This window comes from Poromitra crassiceps (assembly GCF_964638095.1).
Source record: "Poromitra crassiceps genome assembly, chromosome: 5".
In the NCBI taxonomy this organism is placed as follows: Eukaryota; Metazoa; Chordata; class Actinopteri; order Beryciformes; family Melamphaidae; genus Poromitra; species Poromitra crassiceps.
The window spans coordinates 45558937-45579657 of record NC_139642.1 but is presented as its reverse complement, the minus strand read 5'-3'; the positions used below and the strand labels follow the sequence as shown (position 1 = coordinate 45579657).

Genomic DNA, 20721 nt, shown 5'->3' with positions numbered 1-20721 from the left:
GTGTAGTATAATGGTATTAATACATTTAGATGTATTCCTTGATACTATTTGGGGGGGGGGGGGGGGGGGCAATGCCTACCTGCTGGAGAATAAAGGCTGCTACATCAGTGGACTCCCAGTAGGAGGCATGGAACAGGTGAGGAAGAGCTACTGTGGGGAAGGAGGTCAGTACATCAGGGCAGTACAGTGCAAAGTCCAGCCGTTTGGAGCCCCACCAGCTACCTGAGACTGAAACGCACACACGCACGCGCGCGCGCACGCGCACACACACACACACACACACACAAACACACACACACACACACACACACACACACACACAGTAGAATTCAATTTACCACACTTAGGGCGACCATACAGTACATCCCAAAAAATCTGGGCAGTAGCGAATTACGAGCAGATCCTGGCATCCCGAATCCTGTCTTGTTTGTCCCGAAAATGAACTGTTCTCATCTGGTCACGCTGACCGCGCTCTTCTTTTTTATTTGCAATTGCATTGGCCTCTTAAGGCCAGTGGAATTCCATGGCCAAGTGCTCTTGCACAAGATCAATTTCATCAAATTGTACATTACAATGAATGATAGAGGCAAAAGTGGCCTAGTTTCTAGACTCTTCTATTCGTTCATTTCACTGCATGCTTACAGGCCCCTGGCATTAGCTGCCCTATGAAAAGCCCATTTCCCCAGATCTGGACCCAGCATTTAAAGTCTTGTCTAACATTGTATTAGCCTCCAGAAAACCTGATCACCAGCAAATCCATTATAATTTTATTCATAGTGTATTGAACTCCCAAGAAGCTTTTTCCTGGAGTGTCGTCCAGTGGCTATTTTCTGGTGAATGATTGCTTCTTACCTCTCAGAGGTTTTTACACCTCTGTGCCCGGCTCACCTTTTATATTTTAGTTAAACGATTTATTTAGCTTGAACCTGTCAGTGTAAGAAAAAGAGGTAATAAAGCAATCTTTTTTTAGCTGGGCTGACAGCAGCATAAAAAAAGAGTTCCTACCCGCTGGAAACCTCCCCATACTCCTTTTCAAGCATGAGTTTTAACATACCTTGACATCTCCAGTATATCTGGAGCTGTCGGCAGCCCGGATGCATGGGGCAAAGGAATCAGTGGTAGAACTGTGGAGTTCCATTTCTGAGAAACTCAAAACACGAGTCTAACAGCCTCGTGTCGGGATGGGTGGCCTGGATTCCGGGTGGGTGGGTCAGGATAGAAGGGAGGGGTTACTGCAGCGGGGATGTTTTTGTTTTGTCTTCATCGGTGTTGTGCTTTTCTTTTCTTAGTTTCTTTTTTTCTCTTTTCTTCTTCTCTCATTTTATTTTTTCCCTCCTTATGATATCAGCTTTTGCTGATATATTGTGCATTATGATAATTGATATCGAATCAATAAAAAAATGATCACAAAAAAATACAAGAAAATGTAGCAAGCCATATTCTCTCTCCTTCCCTCCCCCTCCTCACCATTAGCGATGGTGCTGCCCAGCCGGCCCATTGAGTAGAGTGATGTTTCACTCTCCACACTGGTCACACTGGCCCTGCGACCTGCTTCTCCTCCTCCTACATCAGTGTCTGTCTCGGAGGAGGGCTGTGACGCTGGACCCGCAGGAGTTTGCTCAGTTTCCAAAAACACATCTGGGTGGTTATGAATACTGTCCGCTGGAGAGGGTGAGAGGAGGAGGGGGTGGGAGAGGGATGGAGAGAAGGAGAAGATAAGAACAAACGGTGTGGGAGGATGAAGGCGAAAGGTCATCGTTTAAATCAATCCTTTTAGTTTGCCTAATACGATAGCACCATGCTGTGAATTGACTTGGGAAAACCAAAGACAAGTACAGAGTAGGAGTACAAGAGACAGAAGAGAGGTGGCATGAATCACATTATATTGGCTTTGTAAGTTAAAAAAAATCATCTTGCTCTTTGGTCCTGTTGACAAATTAAAGCATTAATAATTAGGCTGGGTTATTTGCTTGTTTGTGCAGAGAGAGGCTCTCTGTGTGCTTTGAGATATAATACTGCATAATAAGAAAATAAGGATGTCCTCACCAGACATCATGGATCTACTTGCTCGTCCCCAAGATGCAGTAGAGGCAGATTGCATCAATAATTAAATTGGTGTCGAGACAAGTGTCTACCGGCTCAGTAGCACATTTATCTTACCCCCTAGTGAAGAAGACAAAAAGAGCTGCTTCAGACAGACTACAACAGTTAGCTCCGGCCGAGCAATTTGATTGGACAAGAGGCATTCCATCCATGCTGATATTTAGTATAACAGCACGGGACGCATCACTGTATGTGTATCACTCCGCTCCGCTTTACAGCTGTTCTAATTTAATGTTGATTAGGCCGTGTTCACAGCGTTTTTCTGTGCACAGTAGCAACAGCGATATGGATACATTTGACCTTAATTATGAACGGTAAGCTGAAATCGTCTAACCTTGCAAGCCGGGCTGGATTCTCGCGAGATCTTGGTCAGATCACGTGAAACAAAACCGCCGCCATCTGGCAGCGTCAGGTTAGAAATAGTCTGTGCTAACCTCAAAGTAGCTAGCTTAGCCAGCTTGTCAGTCAGGAAACAGTTTACCTGTTGCTGGGCAACACTTGGTAGCGTTAGTGCAATCCTGAGGGAACTCTTGTTGTTTGCGGGGACCAATCTGGGAACACAGAGCCTATCAGTCTGACAACTAATAAGACTCTGGGACAGATGGCTGATATTTCGGGGTTTTCAGTGTAGACACTGCATGAAGCTTGACTCATGACTGAATTTCTCGCAGTGTGGTGCTACATGGTGTTCTAGACATGCTAAGCGTATAGCCGCTATACTATAGCGAGATGTATACATTGTGCTGATCAATTTTCCTACAGCAGCGATGTTGTCATTAGGAGGGCTGATGAGACAGAGCTGTCCACCCAAATACTAACCAAGGATCATTTCTTCTGTCACTACATCTGCAACCATTTGACATTGCCCCTTTTTTTTTTTTTTTTTTTTTACTGCTGAAGGAGGATTCAAAATTGAATTTCGCCTCATTATACTGAGCTGCTGCATTGAAACTGCTCCATTAAGCACTGTGTGTGTGTGTGTGTGTGTGTGTGTGTGTGTGTGTGTGTGTGTGTGTGTGTGCGTGTGTGTATGTGTGTCTGCTAAGTGCATGTCTGTTACTGCAGAAATGTAAGGTTTGCAATCCATACATTGTATGCATGTCAGTCACAAACAAGACAAGGCACAATGGGTGGAAGTCTCCACCTCCATGCCCTTCATTTGCTCCCATTAAACATCAAGGCAGCTGACAGAGGACAGATCAGCATGGTTGAAGGGAGCTGAGATGTATGAGAGCAAGTGTTAAACAGGATACATGTACATCATGTCTGGGCCAGTCGTGGGTCCAACAAGAGCCTGCTATTGCACTATTAGCTACATCTCAGGGAGGAAAGGCTTGTGCTGACTGTTTGCTCTGACACCATTTTCTGTGTTTACATGATTTGTGCTCAGCCTAAATAGCAACATTAGCATTACAGAGCTCACTTCCACTCAGGATGATGGGTGAGCCTGCCTGCCTGCATACAGGTAAATGCATTACATTATTCCCAAGGCCAGCCAGTTTACGTCATTAAGCAATTTGTTTTTGGCAAATTACCGCATTCTCAGCTTCTGGAGCGACCTTTTGGCTGCCAATTTAAACAAACCATTATCAGACCCACCCGGGTGTTGCCTGTTTGAGTCCCCAGGCCGGATTTGGCATCTGCAGCCAGAATACTGATTAAAGGGCACTCTCTCGGGCGTGAGCGAGAATCAGGTGTGGTTAATATATCACAGGCAGGAGAAAATCACAACTTGGACTGTTATGATGAGGATGAAATGTCACACATTATGAGATGTTGCACACACTCTTAATACAAACAAATAATAAACTAATATTTCTGCAATTAGATTTCCTTTGACATATCACATGTACCTGTTGTATTGGTTTTGAGAAATTAACAAGACTAGGCAAGCCTAGTTAAGCCGGACCCAGACTGCTGCCACTCAGTGTCGTTCAAGTTCTTAATTTTTTTTAATGAGCTGCTCTGAGCTATTCTTTTTCAATAGAATCACCAATATTGCAGACGATCTCTGCGATCATTATAAATCACCGATCGTCCCCAATAACTTTCACTTCTGTGTGAATATGACCAACTGCTTTTTCCCCCAGTTGGGAAAACTGGGTGGGGTAGTTATGTTTTAGATGAGCTTTTTTCCATTGCCACTGTCTTTAAACAAAGTCCACATACTGTGCAGTACCAGCTTGTTAAGGTTAATTGGCTCTCCTCTCTCCTTCGGCATAAAGACAAAATATTCCCACTTCGGAGCTGTCGAGTTTGGTTGACACAAGGGAATGCAATCAACTAGTGATTACATTCACCTCTGTCTCTCTGAGTGAGTAATGGCGGGGACACACCAGAAGCATCTCCGTGGCCAAGCGTCGCGTCGCGGAGGCAGTTTCCTTTCGGCCTCCTGCAGGGAGACCGATCACATCAGCCGCGGCGCGGCGCGTCCCTCTCACGTCCTGTAGCGAGAGTTTCCGTGTCTGGTCTATTTTTGACGCGAGCCGCGCCAGGCATGAAGTCAGTGGGAGTTGTGATTGGCGCGGAGCCATCGCGGAGCTTCTGGTGTGAATGGCCAGGCTCCTGCTCGACACTTCCGTGACGCGCTGCGACGGAGACGTTTCTGGTGTGTCCCGTGAGTGAGTGAGTGAGTGAGTGAGTGAGTGAGACAGACTCTTGTAGGCCGGCTCTACCGTGTCCGGCAAAAAGTATTTGAGGACGTATGGGAAATTATTCATGCTCACAAACCACCCCCCCCCCTCTCCTGCACACACACCCCCACACACACATAGGCCTACACACACACACACACACACACACACACACACACACACACGCAACAATCTGCTATCTTTAATGAGCCCTGCCCCACGCGTCTCAGAGGAGCTTTATCTTCTTCTTTTCTCTGGAACGTTAGCAGGCCAGGGCTCTGTCTTTATTCACAACACAATGAATGGAGAGAGAGAGAGAGAGAGAGAGAGAGAGAGAGAACAAGAGAAAGAGAGACCGGTAGATGAGGAGAGAAAAGGGCCACCGACTGTGCACACTTAAAAGGGCCACCGACTGTGCACACTTTCTGTTCTCACACACACGCACGCACACACACACGCACGCGCACACACACACACACACACACACACACACACACACACACACACACACACACACACACACACACACACACACACACACACACACACACACACACAGCTTTAAATGCTGTGTGCTGGAGAGCAGCATCAAAACACTGCAAGTGTGAGCAGGGAAGGTGGGGCCAGATGGTAGGGGTAGGGGGGAGAATTGATACAGCATAGTATCGCAATATTTTGCATGGAAAGATTGTATCGATACACAGACGACAATTATTGATCTTTTAAATTTGTAATATCATCATATCGTGACTTAAGTCAGTAACATGGGGCTTCTGATGATGCCCACCCCTACATCCTCACTATGAGTTTTCCTTTAGGGACATAATTTGCAGTTGAAAAAAGGTAATAATTCACAAGATTATCGCAATACTCAGCATATCGCAAAATGTTTAAAATCGTAATAATATATTTGTGACTATGTAATATCACATCGTGGGGCCTCTGGTGACCCACCCCCCTACTAGACATTGACAAAGGAAAATAAAGATGAACAAAAGGGGACTAGAAGGCTGTAAAGATCCTATACTACAGAGGTTCCCAAACTTTAGAATGCCGCGGCCCCCTTTGAAATCTGAAAATCTTCCGGGGCCCACCCAACCCTTTAATCACAACTCTGATCAACACACCAGACTAAGATGATGTATTTCCCTATATGTTTTTTATATATTTTATATGTTTTCATTAACAGAGCATGTGAACTTGGGCATAAGGGAAATTAATAATCCATCCACGTACAAAAACATTTCAGCAAAATACCCAAAAGCAGATTGCCAACATTTTCTCTCCCCTTAAGCGCAAATTATTCTCGAGCGAAATCGACGGCGCTGACTGCGCCGAGGGGGTCGCCGCAGTTGGGCGTCCTATCGGCGCAGCTCGGCGTAGGGGGCGTGCAGCTCCTCGAAAATGTCACTCTGCGCTGTCTAGCGCCGTCAACTCCTTGTTGTGAGGAATGAGGAAATGCCATTTCCTCTTAACGTGCTTGTCCCTCATCTAGCAAAGCCTTCTGCAGGCTCACCGGGACAATAAAATGTTCCCCCACCGACATGATTGCAAGTTCTTGGTAAACGACACGATAACGTTTTGGACATGTTTTGAACGAGTTACGTTCGAGTATGCACAGTCTCGCTGTCCCCGCTCGGCGGCGGCAAGGCTCCAAGTCGTGGCTGTGCAAAACCATGCCGGGCGCTTTACTCATCAGAAGTATTTGCATGCAATGCATAACACATTTGTTGAGACAAAATGTGATGAGCAACCATGATCCACAAGCTATTAATGCTCGGCTGTCAAAAATGCTACCTTAACAACCACATTGAACCAATTTTCATTCAGATAAATTGAGCTGAGGTGTCAAGGGACATAGTTTTCCCTCACCCAAATTTAACCTATGTTTGGGGCGTTATTTAGCCCCCTTTCCCACAAGCTATAATGCTTGATACCAATGGATGGTATTCTTAGGTCTTCTAGTTTCTTCTGATAACAGGATCTCCACTGTAGCTTTAAAAATGACCCTGCTACAGCCATTCGATTGCCTGCAAAAATCAGGAGTGTTGGCAGACCACTCGCGGCCCACCTGCAGTAACTCCACGGCCCACAGTTTGGGAATCACTGCTATACTGTATCTGTATGGAAACAGTGGGAGAGCATTTAAGCAGGGGGTTGGGGAGACAAGTGAAACCTACTGATAAGAATGGTAAAATAAATGATGAGGATGGAATTCACAAGATGAGGGAGAATCAGTGAGCTGTGGCCTTGAAATATGTTTTTTTATAATGACACAAAAAGAAATGCTTTTAACTGAAGCCCGCTCCACTCCTTCAGTCTGCACTGTAGCATCCTATTCACCTTATTCTTTGCCCATACAAGGACGCTTCTGCATGACGTCATTTTGTAATCGTCTTTCCGGTTTTAGACACGGAAGTAGATTACGCCTACCGTAGTCATTTTTAGACTTGCCAAAAAGCTGTTTTCCAGCAAAAAAAACCAAACTGTTTTAAAGTTTTAATATTTTTCGGGTGAGAATGTAACATATATGTGACCAGTTTATCAGAATAAGCCTATTTGGAAATCTTTAACGAGCAGCGAGGACCGGGAGTGCTGGCTGTGCTGACACGGGTCGGACTAGCTACCTGTCAAACCCTACTGTAGGCTACTGGCAGTGAGAAAACACTGTCGACGTGCTTTTGTAACTAACGTTAAATGCCGACCGGGTACAGCCATCGGCTCCTCGCAGCAGTAACGCTATGAACATGTCACTGAAGTTGGCCGCAGTGTAGCTTAATTCTGAATGTTGCCAAACTTCATTCATTATTGTTTTGAAATTGGCCGCCAACTAGCGCTGAACCGGAAGAACAAATACAATTGCGTGTAACGCGGAAGAGAGAAAAAGTGGGCGTGGTGAATAAGGTGAATAGGGAACTGTAGGCAGGCAACACACGCTACCATCTTCACATTAATGCCACAGTGGCCATGCAATCGTTACTGATACAAATGACTTTAATTCCATGCACAGTTGTTCTCTGGGATGATCACATTTCCCACTGGCACAGAGGCTGGAATCAATAGGAAGAGAGCTCATTCCCTCTATAATAATACCATTCATCATAATACAAGCTAGACTGCTGATGGGTGTCGATGCTGAAGTCTGATTTGATTGCCTTCATAACAACTAATCACCATTACAGAGCTCTAAATGAGCAACACGTGCGGGTGTTTCTTACGTGTGTGTGTGTGTGTGTGTGTGTGTGTGTGTGTGTGTGTGTGTGTGTGTGTGTCTGCCTGTGTTTACCTGCCTGTGTGTTTATAATTTCACTCATCATTTTGCAGCCTCTAAGCTTGATCAATGGAGTAGGGATTTAGAGCCATAATTAAAACCCAGTAAAGCTGCAAATGTTCACTGTGTGTCTGCTTTTACACTCCATCACCTTTATAAGCTGCACCACTCGCAGAACATGATTGCATCAATTAATCACAGCCTGGAAATTCAGTTTGCCGGACGAAAACATTCATTATTTATCATTATCATGTCGCAGATTAGTTTTTCTACATAGGGCTCATATAAGCAAAGTAGAAATATTACTGAAGGCTTAATTCCCCTGTTGAAACACAAGCAAGCACACAAACAAATAAGCCAACAGAGGCTGGTTTAAACAAGCCTGCTTCTGGATGCGTTACACTTGGAATTGTACTAATTTGTAATGATTGTATCTCAAGTAAGATCGTTGTCAATGCTTTGCAGAAAGCATTGTCTTCTCGTCGAGGTTCATGCTGGCAGGCTGTTAGCACGAGTGGTCACTCCTTGTCCTACTTTCTCTCAGTGAGGTAGGAGGATAGAGAGGCAGCCAGACCAGGCGATGCGTCATAACTGCTGTTTAGAGTCAGTCTGTGTCTGTGTCCCAAAAGGAGGCTAAAAACATGCTTCAGAAATAAATCCGCAGCTCATTACCGACTGCAGTCTCCATAAGCAAGCCCTCCAGGGGGCATGAAAGCAGTGCTGTGCCATATCTCACAGACTCATATCTCTCATACTGGGGCCTGATCCTCAGAGAGAGGTCGACAGGCTAAAGGTAATGCACCACAAGACCATGAAGTGTAATTACTTGAAGGCTTTGGGGGTTGGATTTAGCGGTGTGTCTGCAGGGCTAGCTCAAACACATGGCAGAGCCTGTGCTACGTGGACATGTGCGCCGCTGACAATTCACATCACTAAATCATAGAACAGCGAATAGCCCTCTCACTGTGATTCAGTCCCACTAATTAGAATTCCTCAAAGGTTTCACGCCAGCTTCGAAATGCAAAATCCAGAAGATTATCAATATGGCTTGATGAAATTAAATGAGAGAATAGATGAACGAATTAAATATTCATTAGCAAACAGAAGCTGCTCCTGCATCTCCTCCGACTGTTAATTGATTTCCAATGGCAAATGGCCCTTCTCACCTATGAGTATAGAGCGTCCATCCCCTAGAGGGTAGCGCTGGTAGCGCGGCACGGCAAATGGGGGCAGCTTGTGGAAGAGGGGCTGCAGCAGCGGCTCCAGCCTGGAGGCGGAGGGGTCCGAGGGGTAGAACAGGTTGAAAATCTGAGAGCAGGCCGGATGGAGCTGGCTCACTGAGGGTCACAAAGCACAACACGTACAGCAGACCTGTCAGATTAATAGCAATAATGCACTAAATGGGGTTGTGAGCAGTGGTGCCTGTGACTGTCTATCTTCACCTGTACATCATTGTGGAAGCTTTCTGGGACCGTAAAATATGAGACATTATTTGCAAGCAGGGGGAAACACTGTAGGCTGCTATACACTGTTAATGTGAATGCAACTATGTGATATTGCACTTATGAGTCAATATGGGTCACACAGCTACAGGAGATCAGCAGCACTGCACAAAATGGCATTATACTCCTGTTGTGTGTGCGTGCGTGCGTGCGTGTTTGTGCGTGCGTGCGTATTCCCTATATGAGTGACAGGTGTCTTTGCTGCTGCTCCTTACCCTGGACAGCAGGCAGCACTGTGCGTCTCATGGCCAGGACGAGCCCCAGCGGACAGCCCAGCAGGAAGCAGTCTGACACCTCAAAGTCAAATCGGCCTGGGCTCAACACCAGACTGGCGCTACTGCCGCCGCGCACCTCTAAACTCTCTTTCATCAAACTGGGGAATAGAAGTGGAAACAGAGTGAGAGGTTATCTCATTCTACAAAATGACAGGATGGATTTCTTGAAATAGGAATTCAGTAAAATGTGTCGGCTCTATAATGCCTCCGCTTTGTCTTCAACAATTCAATCATAGGGCTGGTTTGTTTTAGCATACCGGCCTCTTTTGTCGGCGCCGGGCCTTCATGACTCAGCCTGAAGAGCTCTTCTGTCACCCTGTGTGAATCATCAGCCCAGCTGGTCTCAACCATAAACCTCCTCTACGAGATCTCTCTGCCCTCTAGCCAGCCATCACAAACATTTCTCCATTAAGTGCTGCATGGGGGGAAAGGATTACAGTCTCCAGACACCTTAAGGAGCCAAATCAATAGGGCTTTGATTGCCTTATACTTCTATTTTTTTCTTGCTGCTTATCTTCTCTTCATGTGTCTACTCCTTCACTTCTCCCCTCCATCAATCCATCAGCTTCCTAAGGCACCGTGGAAATAGAGATTGTTCTTATTAGCAGACAGTGGCGTTGCAGGATGGCCTAGTAGTTAGCGAGGTTGTCCCACATCGTGAGGAGCCGGGTTTGTTCCATAGCATGGTAGAAGAGAGAGATACGCACACCAAATAGCTCCAGTTTAAAGGACTTATTCTTGTTGTGTGACGCAGTCTGAGGAAGAGCCTTGTGCTCAAAACATCATGCAGCAATACAAGTCCTTTAAACGGAAGCTGTTTCGTGTGCGGGTCTCTTGTTTCTACTTTGCAAGGTATTTTTTGACCCAGCACCCATCCTATTGGGTATTGGGATGTGTGTGTCTCCCCCCCCCCACTAATTTTCAGTGTTCCCTAGCATTGGCCATACCCATCAAAGTATCCTTGAGCATGATTTTTAATACCCACCTCTTCCAGGGGGCTGCATCCTGGCTAACACTGTGCCCCAACCAGAGGGCGAAAAAACGATGTCCCCTTTGGAGGACTAATTAAATTAGTTGATAAAACAAGAGCGAGAAGAGGGCTGGCCCAAATATCTGGGCCAAAATATTTGACAGGTACTCTAAGGCCTACAAAATAACCATTCAGCCAGAGGCAGAACTCACCATCTTTGGCTGCTCAGAGTCCTCTCTGAACTTCCCTACAGCTGTGCAACAGTCTCTGACACTGGGGACAACTGTTGCCAAAAAGCTCATTCTGAAGGAATGGAAGTGGAAGTCGTCCTCTTCACCTTCTTTCCAACTGTGGTTGATGGACATGACCTCTGTTACATGGATGGAGAGACTTAGGTTCCTGAAGACCAATTCACTTAAAAAGTTTTCAATCATTTGGGACCCGTTTCTAGCCTACCTCGATGAGGTTAGGGGTGACGGGTAACTCGCCCGGCTGGTTTCTCATGGACCCCTTTGCATGGGATCCCAGGCACGATATCTCTCACAAGCACATAAGCACCTTATGTGACTGGCAATCATGTTGTAATATTGAATGTCGATAATATATATATATATATATATATATATATATATATATATATATATATATATATATATATATATATACGTATATATATATATATATATATATATATATATACAGTATGTTTTGTTTTGTTTGTTTTTGTTTTCTCCAACAAACAAGAGCAAGAAATATGAGAGGAATGGGGGTGTGGCAAGGAAAATAATAAAAGGCAGAGCAGGGCCTAAGTGGAAACACCAGAAATTGGGTGAACAAGAGGTAGACAGCTCCCCCAGAGGCCATTGTGATGGGTTGAATGATGTGTGAGAAAAGGTTTGGTTAGACTTGGTGCCTGGCGGTGCAGGAGCAAATCCAACAGCAGGAATTGTCCTTCACATAGCCAAGCTCTGCTTCAATCAAGAGTGCAATAGGGAAAATGGAGAAAGGTGAGAGGTGCATTGTAACTGTGAATGGAACGGGTCCTATCTTCATTAAGGGAATTACCCGGCATGGCTCATGGGTGATGTAGTTGTGATGGTGTAAGCCTGGTGGACCATGTGATTTGAAATGGCAGCACTGGTTGCTTGAAGTGAGTTAACATGGCAGCCAACACCCCCCAACCAACACAACCAATGCCTCCCAGCTACAGTACATTCACCTGCAGTGCTCAGTCTCCCATGCAAACTAGCTGGCAGTGCTGGCACATGCACAAACAGGCTATTTATAGTGCAGTACAGACAGGCAGGGAAGTCTAGCTGCAAATATTGATAAATAGCAGGGGTGATCAGAGTGACACATTCCAGGAAAACCTGGACAAAGGTCAGTGTGCAACATCTGGGTCGTCCTATCAACCCCTAATGCACTCCTCATTGATGGACTGTAGAAACGTCACATTTACATTATAAGATGTATTGCATTTATTGCAAGCTTTGGACTTCCTTTATGATCTGGGAAATGTTACATTTTTTGTAAGCAAGCTAACTGCTCCAACGCTATTTCAGAATAACCAACAGTACTGTGGCTGTACTTAGTAGATTACAGGTTTGATCTTACAGTATGTGAAGTATAACCTGCCCTCCTCTTGCAACTATCGCCTAAGCCAGTGGTCTTCAGTTGGGGTCTGTGACCCCTAGAGGGTCCACAGAGGTACTGCAGGGTTTTTTGTCAAAGTAGTTTGTGAAAAATGTTTGAATGTATTTTAGACCAATTTTTTTTTAGTACTACTAATATAATTAATACTAAAATTTTAGAATTTTAGTATTTTTTTTATGGCGTAGCCACTAGGAGCCGAGGCGGGTCTGTCTGTATGTTTGTCCCCACAAAAGAATGAGAGAAAGTGGCTAGGTCACCAAAAGAAAGTGGCTACGATGTCAGACCTGGTCACTACTATAGTGATGTCATATATCACCGATGAAGCCATAATGATGTCATAACGTGGGGGGCATATCTACGTTACACTCAAGCAATTGTGATGCCACTAAGTGATGTCACTTGAGCAATTGTGATGTCGTCTGTGTTGATGTTATCAGTGATTCTTCTCACTCGAGCAATTGTGATGTCATCAGTGATGATATAATCACTGATGATGTCATACTCTTTGGATATAGTTGATACACAGCAGTGTATTCAGTGGAAGGTCTGCAAGTCAGAAGTGTTGTAGGCTATTAGTGTGTGTGATGGAGGACAGTCATTGTGGAGAATTGGACTACCTGATCCAAGATGAGGCCACGCTCATCGAGGGGGTCAGCAACCAGTTGCTGTTTGTCATTGTGCTCAGCATCACCTTCCTGGGAGGTCTGCTGACGCTGCTCTGCAGAGATCAGCAGAACATTCACCCAGAGAATCAGGAGCATGTCCGAGCCGTCCGCCAGCAGCTCCAGACGGTGCAGGATGAAAATCGCCACTCCGGGACCAGGCAGCAGTATTACACAGACATGTCTTGTCCTGTGTGTTTACAGCAGGCTCTTCTGCCTGTAGAGACCAACTGTGGACACCTCTTCTGTGGTTCCTGCATACTAACTTATTGGAGGTACTTATTGGAGAGGGCTATTAACTGCCCCATCTGCAGACAAATGGTGACGTTGCTGTTCCCTCTCTTCCATGAGCACGTCGAGCCTCAGGGGGTGCCGGAAGGGGAGGCACAGCCCCAAGTGATCCTGAGAGACATCAACGATTACAACCGCAGGTTCTCGGGACAGCCAAGATCTCTGATGGACCAGCTACGGGACGTGCCCACCCTGCTCCGTCATGCCTTCAAGGAGATGTTTTCAGTGGGTGGCCTGTTCTGGATGTCCAGGATCCGGATTATTCTCTGCCTGGTGGGTGCGCTCGTCTACTGGGCCTCGCCGTTCGACTTCCTCCCCGAGGCGTTCTTCGGCCTCCCGGGATTCCTGGATGACTTTGTCGTCTTCCATCTCTTGATTGGTTACATCTCCATCATGTACAGAGAGGTGGTTACACAGAGACTGAATGGATAGGTGCTCTGTTAAAAAATGGAGCTCTGGTTTGCTCTCATCAGGTGAAGAAACTGGAAGAGTGGACTGCATCTGAGATGTAGACACTTTATGGACATGGAGAGACTGAGAGAGTAAATGGTTGTAGGACAGTTATTAATCAATGTCTCGTGGGTTAGGGTTAGGGTTAGGAGACTGGAGGTGGACTAGAGGTGTTTGGGGGGTATGGGGGTGTAGAGGGGTTGGTGGCCTGGTTGAGCAGATGAGGGGCTCTATCTTCCGACAGGCACTATCCCCTAATAGCGCTTGCGCACCTGTTTACGCGTGCCTTAAGGCAGATAGCATTACGCCTTGCGCCGTCCGCCAGGTGTTCTGCCGAGTTTTGCTCCGCCGCCAATCAGCAAAAAAAAGCATCCCCACCTCACGGGAGCATACTTGTTTTTTTGTTTTTTTTTGTTTTAGCACTGAAACGCCTGCTTTGGCTTGTGGCAGCCAATGCCCAGTACAATTATCACAAGCATGCGCTTGTGTCCGCCCCCAATTTGCATTGCGCACGGCGTTAAACGAGCGCAAACGCTAAATTAGCGCTTTTGCGAAGATAGAGCCCGAGGTCTCAAGGAGGATGGGGTTAGTACTGTAGAACTCATTCAAGCGGCTCGCTAGATGAGGGTTGTCAATGGAGTGCTGGGCAGATGGTTTGTAGTTTGTGATCTCTCAGTCCTCTCCGAGGCTGAGTCATTGTCCGAGACCTGTTGATGGTGATCGTGAATTCCAGAATTTAGCAGCTTGTATTGCCTTAAATCGCTGTTTATCTCCACTTCTGAGCGCTTCCTCTTTCTTCAGTCTGAGCTTCCTGAGTTCAGCAGTGAACCAGCTCTTGCTGTTGTTGTACTTTACTGTGGAGCGTGTGGAACACAGCTATCCTCTATCAACCAAGGGCAGGGGCGTCATGCAAGCAAACAATCTGAGGGGGCGAACTCTTGGCGGTGTACAAAAAAGTGCACCGCAAAAAAAAGGGGGGGGGGGGGGTTGGAAGCCAGATTTAAAGAAATATCTCATTTTAAATTAACAGACTGAGCAGGTGTAACCATAAGGCTATTTTCCAAACTGCTCGGCCTCCTGGAAAGATCCATAATCACCAGACTAAGTACATTGTCACTGCCCAGGCTCAGTGGACTTGACAAAAAAGGGAGACCACACAAATCTTAAAATTAAATCTGCATACATTACCATGAAGGAAAAATAGTCTATCACTAAACTTGCCCCTTGCATCAACCTCTATGTCTTCTTCACTGAAGACAGGGCTGGGAGGACTTTCTATTCTTTTTTTAAAGAATGATGATATTTTTCTTTGCATTTTGACCTGGCTGGAGTGGAGACATCAAATGGAATTCAGTGTTTTGCTAACTAGCCTACAATATAACCTGTGTGATAGAGTGGTGGTAAAAAAACAACTATCACTCATAGATGATTTTTACCACCACTCTATGGCAGTGAGCTGATAGTCTATCAGCTCACTGCCATAACACAATGCATAACACTCACACAGCTCTCATTCACCACCAAATGGATGCTATGCTACCACAAGCTGGCACGATGTGTAAACAACATGAGGGATGCTAACATTACAATGCAGTGCTAACCTTAGCTGCCTGGTACAAGTAGCCAACTAACTTGCTATGCAAACTGTGCCTAACTAACAGCATTTCATTTTCACATGTTTGAAAATGGGATTGATGCACTATACTGAACAGTTAAGCAGAAAAACACTGCTGTCAGCTCTGTGTTGTGACGTGTGGGTGGCTGGCTGCGTGGCTTTGCTACGTAGCACTGGAAGCACCTATAGTGAGAAAGCCAGATAGACGACCCGACACGTCTTTTGGGAGAAACCATTATCAGCGGGAGGAGGGGTGTGTGTTTTTTGGTTAGGTTTGATCTATGACATAATTAGACATAGCCTATTTGTTTGACTCTTTATATAAAATTATTATAACTACACGTTATAAAATCCATAGTAATGAAACTATATTATGAGAAAAAAAACATCTCTCAAAAATCAACGTTTCTGACCAAGGGGTTCTTGGGCTGAAAAAGGTTGAAGACCCCTGCCCCAAGCCCTGTGTGTGTGTGTGTATGTGTGTGTGTGTGTGTGTGTGTGTGTGTGTGTGTGTGTGTGTGTGTGTGTGTGTGCGTGTGCGTGCGTGCGTGCGTGTGTGTGAGCGTGCGCAAGCTGTTCTACCTGGAGAAGAAGCTGCGCTGGCCTGTGGACGAATTGTCTCCATCGTAGGAGTCACTCTGCTTGCGGCTCAGCAGCTGCCCCTCCGGGCCGTGGCCCTCGTTGGGGGCGGAGATATCGATGTTGCTCTTACTCAACCTCTTGCTGGAACTCAAGCTCGGGCTGCCCTCCCCTAGCAGGCCTGGGCTGCCCTCCCCTAGCAGGCCTGGGCTGCCCTCCCCTAGCAGGCCTGGGTTATCCTGAGGAGGAGAGTATGGAACATAAAGCTTCATACTCAGCCACAGCACGGGGCTGTACCAAGCAATCACACACAATCAGATAGATCAAAGTTGATATTTTCCTCAGGCCAACAGGTGAATGTGGGAAAAATACTGTGGCTGCGATGATGAGAGTGATTCTATTAGATATGAGCGAACTGAGCTGCTTTATGTTGAATTGAGGTCAGACACCGTGGAGAGGAGGATGGCATAGTGAGGTCAGACACCGTGGAGAGGAGGAAGACATAGTGAGGTCAGACACCATGGAGAGGAGGATGGTATAGTGAAGTCAGACACCGTGGAGAGGAGGAAGACATAGTGAGGTCAGACACCGTGGAGAGGAGGATGGTATAGTGAGGTCAGACACCGTGGAGAGGAGGATGGTATAGTGAGGTCAGACACCATGGAGAGGAGGATGGCATAGTGAGGTCAGACACCGTGGAGAGGAGGATGGTATAGTGAGGTCAGACACCGTGGAGAGGAGGAAGGCATAGTGAGGTCAGACACCGTGGAGAGGAGGAAGGCATAGTGAAGTCAGACACTGTGGAGAGGAGGAAGGCATAGTGAGGTCAGACACCGTGGAGAGGAGGAAGGCATAGTGAGGTCAGACACCGTGGAGAGGAGGAAGGCATAGTGAAGTCAGACACCGTGGAGAGGAGGAAGGCATAGTGAAGTCAGACACCGTGGAGAGGAGGAAGGCATAGTGAAGTCAGACACTGTGGAGAGGAGGATGGCATAGTGAGGTCAGACACTGTGGAGAGGAGGAAGGCATAGTGAAGTCAGACACCGTGGAGAGGAGGAAGGCATAGTGAGGTCAGACACCGTGGAGAGGAGGAAGGCATAGTGAAGTCAGACACCGTGGAGATGGCATAGTGAGGTCAGACACCGTGGAGAGGAGGATGGCATAGTGAAGTCAGACACTGTGGAGAGGAGGAAGGCATAGTGAAGTCAGACACCATGGAGAGGAGGAAGGCATAGTGAGGTCAGACACCGTGGAGAGGAGGAAGGCATAGTGAGGTCAGACACCGTGGAGAGGAGGATGGCATAGTGAGGTCAGACACCGTGGAGAGGAGGATGGCATAGTGAGGTCAGACACCGTGGAGAGGAGGATGGCATAGTGAGGTCAGACACTGTGGAGAGGAGGAAGGCATAGTGAGGTCAGACACCGTGGAGAGGAGGAAGGCATAGTGAGGTCAGACACCGTGGAGAGGAGGAAGGCATAGTGAGGTCAGACACCGTGGAGAGGAGGATGGTATAGTGAGATCAGACACCGTGGAGAGGAGGATGGCATAGTGAGGTCAGACACCGTGGAGAGAAGGAAGGCATAGTGAGGTCAGACACTGTGGAGAGGAGGATGGCAGGAGGATCACTTTCTACTAGGAAATCTTTAGTACAGTCACTAATAATGTCGGTTTTCGATTATGGAGACATCTTATATATGCACGCCTCCCCCTCCATTTTGAAGCCGCTAGACGCAGTATATCACAGTGCGCTGCGTTTCATCACAGGTGACGGCTTTCGTACTCATCACTGCACTTTATATAATAAGGTGGGCTGGCCCTCCCTGACGATTCGAAGAGAGCAACACTGCTTATTGTTCATTTATAAAGCTCTAACCGGAAAGCTCCCCTTGTACCTGTCCTCACTCCTCACCCATATCAACATAAGTCATCAAACACGCTCACGTTCTCACATCAGACTGTTTACTCCGCGTGTGAGGTCGGAGCAAGGCAAGACTGCCTTTTCTTATTATGCCCCAGACAAATGGAACAGTCTTCAGAACACATTGAAATTGGACCACTTTGTCTCCTTTGAAGCCTTCAAAGCGCTCTCACAGAGCACTCTGCAGGAGGAATGCTCGTGTTTTTGAGTGTGAATATTGTAATCTTGTCTGTCTGTAACTTCTGTATATGTTCTTTTGTAACAGGGCGCTCTTGGAAATGAGAGCTCGCTCTCAAGTGCTTCCCTGTATAAATAAAGGCTAAATAAAATAAATAAATAGTGAGGTCAGACACCGTGGAGAGGAGGAAGGCATAGTGAGGTCAGACACCGTGGAGAGAAGGAAGGCATAGTGAGGTCAGACACTGTGGAGAGGAGGATGGCATAGTGAAGTCAGACACTGTGGAGAGGAGGAAGGCATAGTGAGGTCAGACGCCGTGGAGAGGAGGATGGTATAGTGAGGTCAGACACCGTGGAGAGGAGGAAGGCATAGTGAGGTCAGACACCGTGGAGAGGAGGAAGGCATAGTGAAGTCAGACACCGTGGAGAGGAGGATGGTATAGTGAGGTCAGACACCATGGAGAGGAGGATGGTATAGTGAAGTCAGACACCGTGGAGAGGAGGAAGGCATAGTGAAGTCAGACACCGTGGAGAGGAGGAAGGCATAGTGAGGTCAGACACCGTGGAGAGGAGGATGGTATAGTGAGATCAGACACCGTGGAGAGGAGGATGGTATAGTGAAGTCAGACACCGTGGAGAGGAGGAAGGCATAGTGAGTTCAGACACCATGGAGAGGAGGATGGTATCCACCTTATTTTTGAATGCCCCACTGTAAAAAATAATTGTGCGTACAAGGTCCGGTTTAACGTGACTTATTGTTGCAGCTTGCCATTTCCTAAATGGCTACTTGATTTGAAAAGATGGCCACCTACACTCAGTCTCTTGTACCCTGGCTGAATTGAACATAACTTGGCCAATAAGTATGTAACATACCAAATAAAACAACCCGTAATATCTTAATTTTATGTAGAATGCAGAGGACATGTAACTGTTTAGTTAAACTTGCATTCCAGGAATATTGTGCTCTAAAGATGACGATAGTGGCTCGAGACTGTTTCGTCCTGAAACCCACACGCTTTGCGGTGGTGGTTTTAGCGTAACCTATGTGGGATTCGAGGCGTAACCTATGTGTGTTTTACCGTAACCTATGTGTGGTTTGGCGTAACCTATGTGGGATTCGAAATAACGCATCCGCGATATAAAACGTTATGAATATAGCCACGTTATAAACAACAAACTAACGCTAACATAACTAACTAGCGGCTAATATTAGCAACAGCAGGCGATTACCCATGAATGCACTGCGCTCTTAAAGGGATATTTATCGACGAGATTTTTGCCAAGCTGGACCTGATTAGTGATTTGGTCCGTTCGCCCAGACGGGTGTCAAGCTGTCAGCAACAAGGCTGGGAGGATCACACCGGAAGAAGCACCCATCAGGCAGATCAGGCAAAAATGGCCGCCAAAAATAAGGTGGATAGTGAAGTCAGACACCGTGGAGAGGAGGATGGTATAGTGAGGTCAGACACCATGGAGAGGAGGAAGGCATAGTGAAGTCAGACACCGTGGAGAGGAGGAAGGCATAGTGAGGTCAGACACCGTGGAGAGGAGGAAGGCATAGTGAGGTCAGACACCGTGGAGAGGAGGAAGGCATAGGGAAGGAGAGAGCAGGGATCATGCAGTGCCTAATCTAATGGGGTAAATGGACATGAAATGACAAACTAGCTCACACGAGTGAGGTGCCACATCTTGGGATGGCATGTCAATACTGTACATTTACACGCTTGTACTGAGTAGCCTACTATAGCAACAGACTGTAGGTCATATTTGTGACAGGGACTGGCATTTTGGGTAACAAGTAGGCCTGGCCATTTTTCAGTTTTTTTTACAGATCATTAAAGTGCAGATTCTAAAATGAAAATAAATGAATAAATACCCCCCCCCCCCCCCCCCCAATTGTACATGGCCAATTCCCCCTGCTGTCACAGTCATTACACCCCCTCTGCTGATCTGCGGAGAGCCGTAGACTAGCACATGCTTCCACCGATACATGTGCAGTCGCCAGCCGCTTCTTTTCACCTGACAGCAAGGAGTTGCTATTCCCCCCAGTTCCCCTCCTCCCTGACCCGACCGACCAGAGGCACTAGTGCAGCGACCAGGACTCGTACGCAGGCCCGCTCCAACCCATTACGCAGAGTACGCAGACTGCGTAGGGCATCACGTGACTGAGGGCACCAAAAAAAAAAAAAAAAAAATTTTTTTTTTTTTTTTTTTTTTTTTGGTGCCCTCAGTCAGGCCACTCACTGAACAGCAGGCCAGGCGCCGCCTACTGGTTTACTAGTGGTTTTATTACTTTATTCAGGGTGCATCTCATTGTAAAATTGGACCCGGCCCAAATTGGGCTTCAAACGGCCCAAATTGGGCTTCAAGCGGCCCAAATCTGGCTTCAACTGGCCCAAATCTGGCTTCAACTGGCCCAAATCGGGCTTCAGACGGTCCAAATCTGGCTTCAAACAGCCCAAATCTGGCTTCAAACGGCCCAAATTGGGCTTCAAACAGCCCAAATTTTTCGCCGCCGCCCTTCGGACGCCGGCACGCACGTCGGCCTGTATCGGCCTGGCCTGCTTGGTATCTAATGCCCGGCCTGAATTATGATCCCAGTCCGCCCTGCTTGCATGTAC

General features: G+C 46.7%; 1 protein-coding gene and 1 pseudogene across 2 annotated transcripts in view; one reads left to right on the top strand and one right to left on the bottom strand.

Moving 5' to 3' along the window:
• The window catches only part of pitpnm3 (PITPNM family member 3), a gene marked incomplete at both ends in the record, with an annotated part of 99190 nt that overhangs the window by 11959 nt on the left and 66510 nt on the right, over window positions 1-20721 (bottom strand). The window contains 5 exons of the mRNA XM_083636935.1: window positions 80-228; window positions 1468-1662; window positions 9174-9344; window positions 9725-9882; window positions 16008-16243. Of these exons, the coding sequence (XP_083493061.1) occupies window positions 80-228; window positions 1468-1662; window positions 9174-9344; window positions 9725-9882; window positions 16008-16243 (909 nt within the window). The remainder of the gene's footprint in view (window positions 1-79; window positions 229-1467; window positions 1663-9173; window positions 9345-9724; window positions 9883-16007; window positions 16244-20721) is intronic.
• LOC310776761 (E3 ubiquitin-protein ligase RNF170 pseudogene) lies at window positions 12992-13792 on the top strand (annotated as a pseudogene). Its single transcript has one exon. The product of its transcript is annotated as an E3 ubiquitin-protein ligase RNF170 pseudogene (transcript).